Source organism: Schistocerca cancellata, chromosome 4, assembly GCF_023864275.1.
Source record: "Schistocerca cancellata isolate TAMUIC-IGC-003103 chromosome 4, iqSchCanc2.1, whole genome shotgun sequence".
NCBI classification, from domain to species: Eukaryota; Metazoa; Arthropoda; class Insecta; order Orthoptera; family Acrididae; genus Schistocerca; species Schistocerca cancellata.
This window is the reverse complement of record NC_064629.1, coordinates 39,417,719-39,435,679: the sequence shown is the minus strand read 5'-3', so window position 1 is coordinate 39,435,679 and position 17,961 is coordinate 39,417,719. Positions and strand designations below refer to the sequence as shown.

Below are 17,961 nucleotides of genomic sequence, written 5' to 3'. Positions count from 1 at the left end.
AATTAGCCTTGTTCATGTTTACCATTGTTACCAAGTCTGGTAGGGAATATAAGGAGTACAAATAACATAAGATACTGAGAGATCACTGAAGAATATGGAGATGATGTGTAGTTGTGTTAAACTGTGTTCTCTGCACCTGACAGAGTTTAAAGGGGCCTCAATGTGGGTCTCCATTTATCTGGCAGTTCAAATTGTGCAATATCCAGATTTGTCATATTTGTGGGGCATTCATATGTGACAGTGGTCACTTGTTGGACTGCATGGGAACATCATGTTAAGCATACTCATCATCATGGTTATCACTACGACAATGAAGCTTCACTGTATTGTGCAACAGCATCATCATAACCTCTTCAGAACCGTGCTTGCCATCTGAGAAGTAGTAATGGACTACTGGCAACATTGTGTGTCATTTCATACTATTGGTTGGATACTAGCAGCAGCCAAACAAGTAAATTACTTTCCCATATGTAGGCTGGTGGTAACACAATACTGAGAGCTGCATTTGGAGTGAAGCTTTGACCAGTAAGTACGAACTACTGGGAGCAGCTTTGCATTGTGTTCAGTGTTGAATCATGGTTGTGCACTACCCTGGATGATCACCGTTGGTGAGTACAATGGGAACAAGGGGAGAGGTCTTATTGTACCAATGGTTTTGGAGATGCACGGAAATGTTACTTCTGGGATCCTGGTGTGAGGAGACATCATGTATTATGACTTCAGGCCACAGATGGAAGTGACCGAGGGAATTATGATGGCACAACAGTATGCCACAGATATCTTGCATCCTCACGTTACCTCATGCGACAGTATCATTGGTGCCATTTTTCAGCAAGTCAGTGCTCATCCACACGTGGCAGATGTGTTTTAGAACTGTCTACAAGATATTGAGGTTCTCTCATGGTCAACAGGATCCACAGATTTCTCCATCATACACCATGTGTGGGACCAACTTTAACATCCATTCCTGCATTAGTGCCACTCTCCAGGATATCAAGGACCAGTTACAGCAATTGTGGGCCAGCTTGCCTCAGGATATGATACAATGGCTTTATGACACCTTTCTCAACAACATCAGTGCACCTATCTAGGCCAGAGTGGGTGTAACATTGTACTTTTAAGTGGGCCCATACTTCCAAGTCATTCATAAATTTGACTTAACATTGTAATAAGTGAAATAACAGCCTGTGCCCACTCAACCCTTAAAGTTTCATTCCATTTCCTCCTCCCCTTCTGCATGCTTGACTTTTTCCATCAGGAAGCATGTTTTTAAACAACTCTTCTTTGTTAATTGCCCCACCTGCTTCACCCCAATATCCTCCTCCTATACATGAGTTCACAGACATCTGAAATGAATCCTTCTCTCTATTTATTAAAACTTTTATTAAGATATTGATAAATGCACCTCATTATGCTGATGAAATAGAATCACCTGATTTACAAACACCATTTCTGTAAAACATTTGATACGCTGAAAACTGGTTTGTAATTAGATTTTCAAAATCATATCACATTTGACAAATAACCATGAAAGTAAAAACAGATGTCCATTCTCTTAAAGCATAGAGACTTGTCCTAACTACTCAAGACATGTAATGATGTTCCCCATTTCACAGGATTGTAAATGTAAATGATTAAAGATGCAGAGTAAGTACAAGCTTGGGTTCTACAATGCTCTCAGTCAATCATACAAAGTATAAACAGATGGACATTGTTAAACCACATGAACAGTATACCCTCACATCAAGCTGTGGCAATGAAACAGAACATTTTACTGTGATATTATTATTCATGTAGGGAATGATGTAATTATTGTATTGTGTGTGTGAAATCAGATGAATGAATATATTGTCACAGAAAAACCTGAGTAGCACAGTCACTGTAGTGTAGTGGTTATGATACTAGACTGTTGCATGGAGGGTTGTGAGTTAAAAACTCACCTAAACTGTAAAATTTTTATTTCTATATTTGGTTCAAATACATTCTAGAAGTATCCACAATTGTCAAGAATCATTGTACTGGAATGTTCTGTAACTGTATATATACCGTATGTGTTCTGGCCAGAGGCAGTTCACTCCACACATTTGTATGTGCAAGTGCTAAATGAACCTTTGTTAAGTGAAATCAGTGTTTGCCATTCACCTAATTACAACTTCTTCGATGTGACATTATTCTGGTGGAGATGCTGGGTATTGGAACTTGTCATAGCGCACATTATCAACGACACAGTGACTCCCATCAGGCCATGACAGAGCCATTGGTTATGTGGCGAGAAACCCGAGTTCGAGCCATATTCAACAGATCGCAATCTATCAGAGACAGAAGAAGAAGAGGACATAACAATGAAAGCAACTGTGTGCCACCACATGAGATATCCTTCCCGGTTCTCTGGTGATGATGGCCAAGATCCAAACAAATGGCTCAAGGTATATGAGCGTATAGCCAAATTTAACAAATGGGATGACATCGTGTGTTTGGCTAATGTACTTTTCTACTTGGAGGACACTGCCAAGCAATGGTATGAGAACAACGAGGAGAAGTTCACAAGCTGGGAAGTATTCCAGGTGGATCTGCCTCAGTATTTTGGCAACGCACAAGACAGAAATGCAAAACTGAAGATAAATTAAAGTGCAGGGCACAGCGTCCAGGAGAAATGACAGCATCCTACATTCAAGACATCTTGGAGCTGTGTAAAATAGTGGATCCTAGAATGAAGGAGGAAGATAAGGTTGCACATCTCATGAAGGGTCTTGCTGAGGAGCCCTACTCCTGACGGAGGTTTCAACAGCAGACAACTTCATAAAATAGTGCTAGCATATCGAGGAATTGCATCAAAAAAAGAATTACATGCAAGAAGTTTTAACGGCTTTGAAATGTTGTATTGATGTCTGTGATGGAGGAAGAAACTGATTTCACAAGTGTTCTTTGTCAGATAGTGAGAGGGGAAGTTCAGAAGGCACCTGAATTGCATGGCGAGCAAAAAACCGAGATGCTTCAAGGGGTCATAAAGGAGGAAGTGGAACAGACGTTGAACCCAATCTCTCGTCCTTCTTCCCTTTAAAACAGTAAAAAAATTGAGATCCAGGCAAAGTTACGTTCCTACAATGCTGCATGAGGAACCTGTTTGGGTAGCAAGGAAGGCTGACGTCTGGAGGACCCAGAATAACCAACCAATAGGTTTCCACTGCGGATGACTGGGACATGTGGTGCGCTATTGTTGAGAAAGGCAGTGGGTATTTGATGAAGCTCACACCAGAAGACAGCACACCGATCTTAGATGATACCAACTCCGGGACAACGAAGATGAACAGGAAGATGTTGGTGCAGAACGACGCAGGTTACAATCGCCGCAAGGTAGCCACTGGGGAGAACGCTCCCCAACATGCCGATCAAGGTCCTCATCGCTGCTTAGAAGTTCTAGCTGATCACCCAGCTGCTGCAACCTGGAAAACTGAAGGGTGTGACCTTCCTTGTAGCTGAGGCTGGTGAAGAGAAAAATCCTCCGCCGTCAATCACTACAAACAAAACTGATAGGAAATTATGTCGATATCCTCATGGAAGGCTGACCAGCCCAAGCTCTTGTGGACTCTGGAGCATCATATTCATTCATTGTGGAAGAGTACCATCACCAGTTGCAGAAAATTGTATTCATCAACAACAAAATATCTCTGCTGAAGGTGGCTGATGTGAAATATGTAAAACCTACTGGAAGATATGTCATTCGTGTGGGTACAAGTGGCCATACACAGCCCTTAGAATTCATCATTTTACAAGAGTGTAGTTATGACGTCATTCTCGGATGGGACTTTTTGAAACCTTCTCAGGCAATTATAGATTGTGGTCGCTCAAAGATTATGTGAGACAAGAGGAGATACTGTGGACAGGAAGATGCGCATCTGCGCAGACAGTGGTAAAAAGGTAACTGTCATGTGTCATGCTATGCATCAACCCATGGATCTTGTAGTGGAATGTAAGAGAACCACTGAAGAATAACTTGGTCTTCCCAGCCTCTGCTGTCTTGTTTAAGAATGGATTCAGTGAATTGTGGACAATTAACTGTCGCTGAGAACCACAGATCCTACCAAGATGCATGTGCATAGCGAATGCTGAGCCATTAATTGCAGAACAGCTGAGTGTCATAGAAATCTCCCACACCGAGTCTCTGGGTGAAATTATTGCTACCACTACAAGACAAGATTTTCTAGCTTGACGATCACCAGATCTCACTAAGGAACAACAGAAGAAGCTACTTGCCATTCTTCAAGAGTTCTCTGAATGCTTCAACCCACAGGTGAAGAGCAAATTAGACTAATTGATGGTGAAGCACCGGATTAGCACTAGAGATCCTCAATCAATAAGCTAGAGAGCATACTGTGTGTCAGCAACGGAACGTCAAATAATTCGCGACGAGGTAGAGAAAATGATGAAGAATTACATCATTCAGCCTTCAGCCCATGGTCGTCACCAGTGGTTCTCATCAGCAAGGAGGATGGCAGTTGGAGCTTTTGTGATGATTACAGGAAGCTTAATAAAATACCTAAAAAGGACGTTTACCCTTCAACACAAAAAGATAATACACTAGATTTTCTGAAGGGGGCAAAGTTTTTCTTAACCTTGGACATGTACTCGGGTTATTGGCAAATCAAAGTATATGACGCTGATCATGAGCAAACTGCATTCATTACCCCTGAGGGCCTGTATGAGTTTAAAGTAATGCTGTTTGGTTTGTGTAATGCACCAGCAACTTTTGAATGGATGATGGATAATCTTCTAAGTCACCTGAAGTGGACGATACGTCTTTGTTAGTTAGATGACTTTATAGTGTTCTCAGAGACATTTGATGAACATATACAGACTGAGGGTCATTCTTAAGTGTCTCCGACAAGGCAGAGTGAAACTTCATCCAAGGAAATGTCGCTTTGGATCAAAAGAAATCGAAATACTTGGACGCGTTGTGTCAAACAAAGCTGTTCGGCCAGACCCAGAAAAGATGAAATCTATAACAGAATTTCCTATTCCTAAGAGTATTAGAGATGTGAGAAGCTTTCTTAGATTATGTTCTTATTACTGTCATTTTATCAAAGACTTTTATATCAAAGCCAGGCCACTCAAAGTGTTGATAAAAGGCAATGCTAAATTTATCTGAGGTGGTGCTCAACAAGAGTCTCTCAATATGCTGTGAAAAGCTCTGACGACTGACCCTGTACTTGGTCTGTATGATGAGAGAGCACCTGCAGAAGTACACACAGATGCCAGTGGGTGGGTATGGGATCAGTGCTGTTCTGGTGCAAATTTCGGATGGAAAAGAGAAGGTTATAGCCTATGCTTCTAGGACACTTACAAAAGCTTAGAGAAACTACTCAACCACAGAAAGAGAGTGTCTTGCTGTGATATGGACCATATGAAAATTTTGACAGTATCTCTATGGAAGGCCATTCACAGTTGTTACAGACCATCATTCACTTTTTTGGTTGACAGGACGATTTGCCAGGTGGGCACTACATCTTCATGAGTATGACATTACTGTTGTTGTTGTCGTCTTCAGTCCTGAGACTGGTTTGATGCAGCTCTCCATGCTACTCTATCCTGTGAAAGCTTCTTCATCTCCCAGTATCTACTGCAACCTACATCCTTCTGAATCTGCTTAGTGTATTCATCTCTTGGTCTCCCTCTACGATTTTTACCCTCCACACTGCCCTCCAATGCTAAATTTGTGATCCCTTGATGCCTCAAAACATGTCCTACCAGCCGATCCCTTCTTCTAGTCAAGTTGTGCCACAAACTTCTCTTCTCCCCAATCCTATTCAATACCTCCTCATTAGTTACGTGGTCTACCCACCTTATCTTCAGCATTCTTCTGTAGCACCACATTTCGAAAGCTTCTATTTTCTTCTTGTCCAAACTAGTTATCGTCCATGTTTCACTTCCATACATGGCTACACTCCATACAAATACTTTCAGAAACGACTTCCTGACACTTAAATCTATACTCGATGTTAACAAATTCCTCTTCTTGAGAAACGCTTTCCTTGCCATTGCCAGTCTACATTTTATATCCTCTCTACTTCGACCATCATCGGTTATTTTACTCCCTAAATAGCAAAACTCCTTTACTACTTTAAGTGTCTCATTTCCTAATCTAATTCCCTCAGCATCACCCGACTTAATTTGACTACATTCCATTATCCTCGTTTTGCTTTTGTTGATGTTCATCTTTTATCCTCCTTTCAAGCCTTGTCCATTCCGTTCAACTGCTCTTCCAAGTCCTTTGCTGTCTCTGACAGAATTACAATGTCATCGGCGAACCTCAAAGTTTTTACTTCTTCTCCATGAATTTTAATACCTACTCCAAATTTTTCTTTTGTTTCCTTTACTGCTTGCTCAATATACAGATTGAATAACATCGGGGAGAGGCTACAACCCTGTCTTACTCCTTTCCCAACCACTGCTTCCCTTTCATGCCCCTCAACTCTTATAACTGCCATCTGGTTTCTGTACAAACTGTAAATAGCCTTTCGCTCCCTGTATTTTACCCCTGCCACCTTCAGAATTTGAAAGAGAGTATTCCAGTTAACATTGTCAAAAGCTTTCTCTAAGTCTACAAATGCTAGAAACGTAGGTTTGCCTTTCCTTAATCTTTCTTCTAAGATAAGTCGTAAGGTCAGTATTGCCTCACGTGTTCCAACATTTTTACGGAATCCAAACTGATCTTCCCCGAGGTTGGCTTCTACCAGTTTTTCTATTCGTCTGTAAAGAATTCGCATTAGTATTTTGCAGCTGTGACTTATTAAACTGATAGTTCGGTAATTTTCACATCTGTCAACACCTGCTATAGTATACAAAAGTGGAAGAAAATGCCAAAATTCTGACTGTCTCTCAAGAAACCCTGTGCAAGACCAGCAGAACTTCGATGAAGATAGTGACTGTCTCGCTGCACTCCAGGATCTCTCTGCTGAGCAGAAGAAGGACGCCAAGATATCTCAAATTACGTTTGCCTTAAATCAGTCAGAGGATGTGAAAGGACAATTTAAGGTAGTTAATGGTTTACTTTGCAGGAGAAACTTTGATCCGTTTGGAAAGAGGTGGCTACCAGTGATTCCTAAACACATGTGCTTAGATGTTCTTAAGAAATTCTATGACACACTTGAAGCCAGACATTTAGGATTTATTAAGACACATGATAGGATCCGCAAGATATTTTTCTGGCCACGTTTATTTAGGAGTGTTTGTCAGTATGCATCGCACTGTTGAGAGTGCTGGAGGAGAAAGGCAGTTCCTCAGAAACCACCCGACCGACTCATATCAATTCCACCACCAAAACTCCTTTCCAGCATGTTGGGATTGACCTCCTTGGGCAATTTCAAATGTCTACAAGTGGCACTAGATGGATTATTGTTTGCACTAATTATCTGACATGCTATGTCATTACAAAAGCCAGGAAAACAGCCTAAGCATTCAAGGTAGCCAACTTCATTGTAGAAGAAATTGTATTAAAACACGGTGCCCCAAAGTCATTAATTACAGATTGAGGGAAAGTTTTTCAATTGAATCTTGCGACAGAGAGAAACTCTCGGTGCAACATTACTCATCACATGATGACTGCATACCATCTGCAAAGTAACGGGCTTACTGAACACCTTAGTAAGGCCCTGGCTGACATACTATCAATGTCCATCAATGTTGAGCACAGCAACTGAGATGAGGTGCTACCTTTAATTATGTTTGTGTACACCACCACCAAACAAGGCACCACAGGATTTACACAATTTTTCCTGGTGCACGGGCATGAGGCAACGACGATGATGGACACTGTGTTTCCATTACATCCTGATGACATGGATGACAACAACATCGGCCAGGTGTTAACCAGAGCTGAGGAAGCTCGGCAGTTAGCTCAACTCCGAATGCTGCAGGCTCAAGAAAACGACTGCCAAAGATATGACACGAGCCACCTCACTGTTGTCTACCAGCCTGGTGACCTTGTCTGGAAGGTTGGTCTCTCTGAGAAGCTCCTCAGGCACTACTTTTGACCTTATAAGGTCATAAGGCAGTTGTCTAACGTTACTTATGAAGTTGAAGATTTCGACCCCAACACAAGATGATGAAAGATCAGAGATATGGTCCACATCCTTCAAATGAAGCCCTATAAGGATCCTGCAACCCAGGGTAAATTCAAAGCTGCAGCGACAGTCAACAAGTGGAAAGGTGACAGAGCATAGCGGCAAGGGATGTTCCAAGAAGATCACCGCCAGGGTGAACATCAGTCATCGGGAGTCAGAGTATGCAGGACTGATGACTCGTTCCCGAACTAGGAGGATGGAACAACAAGATGCTGTTCTCTTAAGGAGGGAGCAATGTTGAAGAAGAACCTGAGTAGCACCGTCACTGTAGTGTAGTGGTTATGATACTAGACTGTTGCATGGAGGGCCGCGAGTTCAAAACTCGCGGTTACTGCATCGATGATTTCAGCCGTAAATAGAAATATTAAAAAGGTAGGAAGATTTTTCTGTTTAGCAAAAGTGACAAAAAGCAGATTTCAGAGTACCTGATGGCTCAACACAAAAGTTTAGTCTCAAGTGCAGATAGTGTTGAGGATCAGTGGACAAAGTTCAAAACCATTGTACAATATGCGTTAGATGAGTATGTGCCAAACAAGATCGTAAGAGATGGAAAAGAGCTACAACAACCGAGTTAGAAAACTGCTGCAGAAGCAAAGGGAACTTCACAGCAAACCTAAACATAGCCAAAGTCTTGCAGACAAACAAAAATTACACGAAGCGAAATGTGGTGTGAGGAGGGCTATGCGAGAGGCGTTCAATGAATTCGAAAGTAAAGTTCTCTGTACTGACGTAGCAGAAAATCGTAAGAAATTTCGGTCTTATGTGAAAGCGGTAGGTGGATAAAAAAAAAATGTCCAGACACTCTGTGACCAAAATGGTACTGAAACGGAGGATGACAGACTAAAGGCCGAAATGCTAAATGTCTTTTTCCAAAGCTGTTTCACAGAGGAAGACTGCACTGTAGTTCCTTCTCTAGATTGTCGCACAGATGACAAAATGGTAGATATTGAAATAGACAACAGGGGGATAGAGAAACAATTAAAATCGCTCAAAAGAGGAAAGGCCGCTGGACCTGATGGGATACCAGTTCGATTTTACACAGAGTACACGAAGGAACTTGCCTCCCTTCTTGCAGCGGTGTACCGTAGGTCTCTAGAAGAGCGTAGCATTCCAAAGGATTGGAAAAGGGCACAGGTCATCCCTGTTTTCAAGAAGGGACGTCGAACAGATGTGCAGAACTATAGACCTATATCTCTAACGTCGATTAGTTGTAGAATTTTGGAACATGTATTATGTTTGAGTATAATGACTTTTCTGGAGACTAGAAATTAGAAATCTACTCTGTAGGAATCAGCATGGGTTTCGAAAAAGACGGTCGCGTGGAACCCAGCTCGCGCTATTCGTCCACGAGACTCAGAGGGCCATAGACATGGGTTCACAGGTAGATGCAGTGTTTCTTGACTTCCACAAGGTGTTCGAGACAGTTCCCCACAGTCATTTAATGAACAAAGTAAGAGCATATGGACTGTCAAAACAATTGTGTGATTAAATTGAAGGGTTCCTAGATAACAGAACGCAGCACGTCATTCTCAATGGAGAGAAGTCGTCCGAAGTAAGAGTGATTTCAGGTGTGCCACAGGGGAGTGCCATAGGACTTTTGCTATTCACAATATACATAAATGACCTTGTAGATGACATCGGAAGTTCACTGAGGCTATTTGCAGATGATGCTGTGGTATATCGAGAAGTTGTAACAATGGAAAATTGTACTGAAATGCAGGAGGATCTGCAGTGAATTGACACATGGTGCAGGGAATGGGAATTGAATCTCAATGTAGACAAGTGTAATGTGCTGAGCAAAATATGATTTTGGTTGGCTGAGTAAAGTGTGACTGAGAGCCAGCACACAGCTAGATGAATGTGGGAAATCTACCAAAGCCACTCTCAAATTGGCCAGCAATATCACCTTGTAACAGCCTAGACTGAACCATGGCAGTCCCTGCCTTTTGTTTATCACATTATTATGAAGCCATGCCAGCCAGACTGCAGTATTTTAACCTTACGATTGCATGTGGCACTGTGTTACATCCCATGGAGTTTGAGAAGGTCCCAATTCTGCCATGTAAAACTGTGCAGCAGGGGGAAGGGGTGTACATAGGTGAAGTGACGTAAATGACAGGCATGTTGTGAAGTTTATGTTGAGCTGGGAATTAGCATTGTTAAGACCTGGATGAGGAAGTACAGAGAGAACTTGAGGACACTATGTTGGCATGGTTCTGTAAAGATTTGCACCAATCATGTTTACAGGATACCATCAAAAGCAATATCACTGTCTGCATAATATCCCTTGAAAAGTATGTAAAGAAAAAAATAGTGATTGCTGAAATCAAAGTATTTCCTGCCGTGTTCGACAATATTAACTCTACAGCCTTAAAAGGCACAGAAAAGCTTTAAATATTTGCTAGAAATTTGTGAGAATTCTGTTGTGAACAAGAAATGTGTAAGCTTTCACAGATATATAATTAAATAGTCCATTAAATTTCGGGCATGCAGCTGTGCAAATAAAATTTCGTCCACTGATATTTTGGCCGCGTATTGTCCAGCCATACTCAGAGTTAGGCACAGACTGATGACAAGATGCCAAGCACGGCCTCATATGCTCCACCGTGGTGGTACTGCGCATGCGGCTCACAGATGCTGGTTGTTGGCAAAGAAATACGCTTACACATGCACCGCCTGTGGTGAAGACGTACAGACATTCGATTTGCTGGTCGATGTATGATCAGCGGTGGTGACTCCATGATGACTTCTCTGCAGTTCAATTACCCAAAGAGCTAGATTCCAAGCTTTGTCCAAATTAAAATCATTATCTCTATTTATTACATTATTAGCTAATCTAATGTCTATAGCTTCCTTGAAGACAGATTCCCAAAAGGAAGAGGTGAATGTTACAATCTTCACATCACTGTAATTCATGGAATGCCCTGTATCAATAAAATGTTTGGCCACAGCTGACTTGTCTGGCTGTAATAGGCGTGTGTATGTTTGATGCTCTACACATCTCTCATGAACGGTGCATGTTGTTTGACCTATGTATGACTTCTCACAATTTCTGCAAGAAATCTTATACACGCCCACTTTACAAAGCTGTAAATCATCCTTCACAGAGCCAAGTAAAGCTGCAATCTTTGTGAGATGCCGGAAGATCATCTTAACACAGTGTTTCTCAAGAAGATGGCCTATCCCCACATAGGGCAAAAATGCATCAGATATGAAGGAATTACTATCTTCTTCCCCATTACATACCTGCATTCTAGGTTTTGTATTGAATGCTCTACAAATTTGTTGTGGGGAAAATCCATCCGATTTAAAAATGCTCTTGAGGTAGGTGAGCTTTCTTGCAATTTATCTTTGTCGGATATACAGTGCACCCTGTTGTGTCTAGACAAGACAGTCTAGACACAAGGTGAGGTTACCGAAAGGGCACGCGTCAACTCACGCCGACTGGCGTGAATTCTGGAACAGGATACGTAATTAATGTTATAACGCAGCTGATGTGATACTTAACTTTTAATCCATCATTTGTATACAGTATTCTTGATTATACAAGTGAGACTCTCTCCAGATATGGTTAATGGCGCCTTGCTAGGTCGTAGCCATGGACTTAGCTGAAGGCTATTCTGTCTCTCGGCAAATGAGAGAAAGGCTTCGTCAGTGTAGTCGCTAGCAAAGTCATCGTACAACTGGGGCGAGTGCTAGTCCGTCTTTCTAGACCTGCCATGTGGTGGCGCTAGGTCTGCAATTACTGACAGTGGCGACACGCGGGTCCGACATGTACTAATGGACCGCGGCCGATTTAAAGCTACCACCTGGAAAGTGTGGTGTCTGGCGGTGACACCACACACCCTATGCATTTAGGTCTTAAGGACACCTATGATCTGTGAAGGGTGATGGCAGCTACTGGCATGTAGGTATAGATTTATGTGTGTTTGTTTCCAATATACGGCATGTCCTAATGTGCCATCAACTTTACAGCAATTGACAACATCCAAAAAGGGGAGGCAGCCATCTTTTCCTACTTCCATAGTAAATTTGATACTAGCATGGATAGAATTCAAATGCTCAATAAATCAATGTAATTCATCCATCCCATGTGGCCATACCACAAATGTGTCGCCCACGTACCTCCAGAAGACCATTGATGTAAAACTTGCTGGGTCCAGTGTCTTGTCCTCTAAGTCTTCCATGAATAAAATAGGTACTGGAGGGGAGAGGGGGTTTTCCAAAGCAACACCATCAATCTGCTCATAAAACTCACCATTAAACTGAAAATAAGATAAAAGCACATGTTCAAATAAGGCCATAATGCTCTTATCAAAATGTACAAATGTGGTGACTACATTTTCCTACTGATGGTTTTAATAAGGAAGCTAAATATTTGGCAGAAAAATACGTTGGTGAACCAATAGTGCTCGTTATAGGTCTCATAGAAAAGTCCTCTAGACACTCATCCTTATCCACCATGTGAACTTTAGAAAGACCATAAAATCTTGGTGGTTCTGCACCTTGCACTTTTAAACTTCTTATGGCTTCCTTTGGTAGTGATGAAGCATTCAGCAAAGCAGCAGTCCTTATTGTCACCTTGTTAGTAGGATCTTTGTTAATCTTCCGGTATGCACCTGAACTAAGTAGACCACATATATTTTCCTTCCTGAGGCAAAAGGCTGGTAGCATTACCTTTATCAGCATGCAGGATGACTGTCAGCATCCTCATGCAGCTTTCGTAACACACATCTTTCTTCCTTGGAAACATTGCTTTTTTGTGGATGATGTTTCGTAATTACTCAACATCAGCATTCTCTGATAGTGGTCGGACAGCTTTTTCAATGGCACTGATGAAAGACAATATTGGCAAAGTCTTTAGAGTAGGGGCAAAATTTAGACCTTTACTTAAGACAGGTAACTTAGCTTTGTCCAGATTCTTACCCATCAAATTTATGACAGGATGCCAAATAACAAAATCCACCTGAGAAGGCTGGTCCAATCAGCTGTACTTGGCAATATGTCTTTTTGTAGCCACTTCGTGAACCAAGTCAGACTTAGCCCATGTCATGCCCTCAATTCAGTGCCATGAGTCAGGAGATAAAACAGCTGCTACCTTCAAATGCAGATGATACAGCTGTTCATAATCATTCTCCAACTTCTGATGAGTAAAATGAATTCTTTCTCTGACAATAGCAGAACCAGCCATATGTAAAATTCTGCTTACTGCGGCATTCTTAACAAAGTGAATAAACCTTGCAAATTCTGTGACCCGCATGCACAGTACTGCCATGGTGGAGCAAATAAGGCTGCACTTGGCATCTTGTCATCAGCCTTGTGACTCACTCTGAGGATGGCTGGATGATACGCAGCTGAAATATCAGTGGAGGAAATTTTATTTGCACGACTCCAGTCCTGAAATTTAATAGACTATTTCATTACGCTGCGAGAAGTTGAAAATGCACATATAATTAAATATTTATGAAAATTACAAGTAGTAGAAATAGTTCAAAAGCCAAGATCACTTAAATACTGTTCGCTGGATAATCGGTTTCAACACACGTAAAGCTGCCATCATCGGATCTGAATGTAGCTTAACATTTATAAACCATTTGGATATACACAAAAAAATAAAAAAACAACTGCTCTCATGGTCATTCTTTTCCATCAGATATGAAGTGTGATGCCAACCGTTGTTAGTCGAGCAGCGGTCATGTACCCAATAGGTTTATCTTGTGACTTCGGTTTTACATATCTGATGGAAAAGAATGACCACGAGAGCAGTTTATTTTTTTAATTTTTTTGTGATGATGATTTTATATCAGCTGGTCTGCCTCATGTACCGTTATTTCCAAGTGGTTTATAAATGTTAAGCTACATTCAGGTCTGATGATGGCAGCTTTAGTGTGTTGAAACCAATTATCCAGTAAACAGTATTTAAGCAAGCTTGGCTTTTCAATTATTTCAACAACTGAGTGATCACCCCACTATGTACTACATGTTCACTGCAAAATTACAAGTAGTATTTACTTAAGAAAAGTACCTACTTTTTGAATTATACTGGGATTCTTTGCTTTGTATGCCTTAATTGTTCTCTCCTTAGCATCAACAGAAGCCTCAAGTTCCTGTACTTCAGCTCTTTTTTGGAATTCAATTTGTTCAGCACTTTTAACCTCATTTTGCATAGAAGTAATATTTTTCTCCAGGTCTGTTATTGATTCCTGAAATCATACATCATAGCACAGACATCACACTTTTTTCAGTTGTAAGGTAATTAAAGAAATATTTTTGTAGTATTTTAATCTACACACTGACCACATGTAACACAAAATGCTGCTACAGTGTATGCATTTATTTAAACCATTGAGCTAGTTTTGGCTTCACACACACACACACACACACACACACACACACACACACACACACACACACACACATTTCAACTATCATCTTTGAAAGTGATGTAATGAAATATTTGGTCATGGATCCAAATGAATCATAACTGAAGCTTTAGTTCCTCCATCAACATTTAAAAACTTGCTTCTCTCAGATGAGACTGAGTGGAAATGATTTAGTTAAATTTATTTGTGGCTGGTTCTGTGCAATGCACAACAAAAGTTATGCAGTTACTTTTATTTCTTTGAGTCAAAAATTACCAAACTTACTTTCAGTTGTAACCAGAATTTATGTTACGAAAGCACAATGTAGGGACATGAGACACTCAAACAACGGAAACTTCAGGTAGGAATAACAACTATATCAGGAACAGGATAGATTATGTCTCACCTTAAAGATAACCTTTTAAGTTGTAGACAGGCACAACTAAACGACTACACACACAGGGGGCTTTGGCCAATAGCTAGAGTAGTAACAGTCATTTCATTGTGCCTGTCTTTGACTCAATGGGTCATCTTTATGATGGATGGCAATCTATCCTATTCCTAATACTGTTGACATTATTGGACATGAGACGCTTTTAGTTAAGAAAATATTAGTTTACATCTATAACTATTCTGCAAGTCACTACAAGGTACTCCATTTTATGAATGGTACCACCATTTTAATAACTTAAATATATTAATTCTCTCCCATTTGCAAAAGATAGAAAAATGTGTTAGAAAAACACACATTTAAATTTTGCTTCCTTATTATTTACTTTTAGTTAAATTTTGTTTAGCACTGAGTATCTGAAGTGTTAGCAAAAAATAATGGTAGTTCAGTAATAGCTTACCGGATGTATTAGTAACACACTGATGACAATTTTTAAAAATCGAACCATAAATCTTATACATCTCTGCACCTTATAAAAATGTATACATGTACATATGAATGTTCATCATGTCTCCTAAAATACTAGATCAATTTCAACCACATGTGGTATACATATCACTTTCTATTTGGAAAGAAGCACAGTGGGAATAATAAGCACCTACCTCACATTGGGGTGAGGGTGGGGCTGAAAAAGAAGCATAATGCAATGTGTGGATATACCCAGACTGCATTCATCCAGCATTTCAGAATAAGAGGAGCAGGTGGCTTGCAACAAACTTTAAACATAATTTTGAACCTCTATGAAACTTTTTCTCACTGACATGCCACAAAATGATGAAAGGAAAATTTTTTTATCAGTTATTACATTTTTCATGTTCATGCAAGTAAAACTGCAGCACCAGGCATGACATTTTAACTTATTTCTCTTTACTGCTAACTGTATTCACAACTCATTTTTCAGATATTATCCTCACATACTGCTGAATGTACCTTCAAAATTTTATCATTTCATGACACATAGGTCAGGATACATGTTGTCAAACACTGAGATTAGTGAAAACTGATGCATCAGACACAATATTTCAATGTACCATTTAGTATTTGGAAGTGATTGTGATTCGCTGCTAAGCCCAAGAATCAATATGGGGAAGAGGTTATGGTTATTCAGGCTACATAATCCAGCTGCAGCTTGCTCCCACATGAGGTGCCATCAAAGCAAGCTTGTCACATGGAACTGTCCACTGACATGTCACTTCCTGTAAATACAGTGGCCCAACACTTGTCAGTCAGTGTCACTAGCAGACAAGTATTAGGTACACGTCATTCATCAGTGGAGCTTTGACCTTAACTGTAGTGCATTTTTGATTTAGGTTGCTCCCTGGACTGTTGGTATGTATTTAAGATGACTTTTCTACACTCTGGGCTTGTTTTGGTTTGCTCTTCACTTTGTGAATGCCACCATCATTGGCCTCAGGAATCCCTTGTTTGCTCCACAGGTCTCTGTATTACTGCCAGTGCAAGTGATCACAAACTGTGTTCTACCTATACAGAGTAGGGTAGGAAAGTGGGTATGAGAACTTTCTCATGATGCAACTATTTCAGTGCAGTGTAAATCCTGAAATTATAAAATTGTTGCAGAAGCTGTTTCAGCTGCAGCAGTAACAACTACAGCATGGAAAACAGTGGAAACTCCAGCAGCAAGACAATTCAAGTAACTGACCCAGACCATCAGAATGCAGTTTTACTGTCTTCTAATAATAAACTGCACAAAGTGGTTCAAAAACTATGCCCACTCTTGGAGCCCAGTAGTTTGAGCTTTTCTGATGTTTGTGGTTCGCTGACTGACTACAATGGTCATGAAACCCACATAGTTGCAACTAGACTCAAATTTTTGAACAGTATGTTAAGCTGTGTAAGTAAACATACACGGTATAGGCTGCTGACTTACAAGACTTAGCGCACAAGTGGGATGTTTCTTGTAAACAGTGTGGCTATCTGTGATGATGTTATACATCTTTCTCCTGATAGATAAGTTAGTGCAAAGGCCTTAAAGCCTCCTGACCCAGACCTGAACAATGAGTTAAAACATGACAAAGATCATGAAGTAAATGTGTCAGGGCAAGCTATGTTTCACAATTCTGCTAGTGTCAATGTTGTTGGTAATATTAGGCATTGTTGTGCTCTATGATCAACTGATGAATTTCAGTTAATGTCATTATACAATTTACTGAGCACATTTTCATCTGGTGACATGGGATTCAGTAGTTAGTGCCCTCATCAGAAATGCTAAAACAGAAGTTCCTTGTTCCCTGTTGGTGTATCCAAAAGCAAGTGGTGGTTCACACAACAGTTTCTCACCTCCATTTTTTCAAAGGGTCACAGAGAAGTTCATGCCATCAAATCTTGTTGAAACTGTGGCTCATGGCATCAATGGCATCACTGCCATTTCCATTATGTCAACTGTTGCAGACAGGATGCTGAGGTGCTTGTTGCAACTGGACAGTTGCTTGTTGCAACTGGACAGTTGGACACAGGTTTAGTTGTGTTTCTGATTAATGAGGACACATACCAGTTCATTGACTTCCCACATCTGATTCATCTCAGTGCAGAGTGGTGATGTGTAAGGGCTGTCACTCCAACTTTGGGGCCAGATCATAGCTGAAGGTAAGTATTAAAATGTAACTTGGAAACTAACCAAGCTAGTAGTCAACTCTTAGACAACAACTAAAATAACTGGCCTGCACATATTCGTGCCCTTTGGTTTTCAAATTCAGGACCAGGTAAATCTAGTTTCAACTGCAGTACCATTCACATAAATTGATATATTATATGTGGAATACAAACAACTGTTTGAACTACATTATTTTGTGCAACAGGATAACAGGCCCATGTAGGCATAAAGCAATTGACAGTGCCTAAGTTTGTAGAATTCTTTCTATTAATTTCGCCATTTACAAGCAAGTTAAATCTGAATTATCTAGGTTGTAGAGTATGAGAATGATATCTCCAGTATTGTTCAGCCAGTGGGAAATGCCCATGGTCTTAGTTAAGAAACTAAATAGACCACTTCAAATTTGTGGCCATTTTA

The 17,961-nt window shown here is 40.5% G+C and overlaps 1 protein-coding gene across 1 annotated transcript in view; it reads right to left on the bottom strand.

Moving 5' to 3' along the window:
* LOC126183365 (structural maintenance of chromosomes protein 4-like) overlaps window positions 1–17,961 on the bottom strand; it is a 313,166-nt gene that overhangs the window by 76,120 nt on the left and 219,085 nt on the right. Inside the window, exon 11 of the mRNA XM_049925284.1 lies at window positions 14,150–14,323. Within this exon, the coding sequence (XP_049781241.1) occupies window positions 14,150–14,323 (174 nt within the window). The remainder of the gene's footprint in view (window positions 1–14,149; window positions 14,324–17,961) is intronic.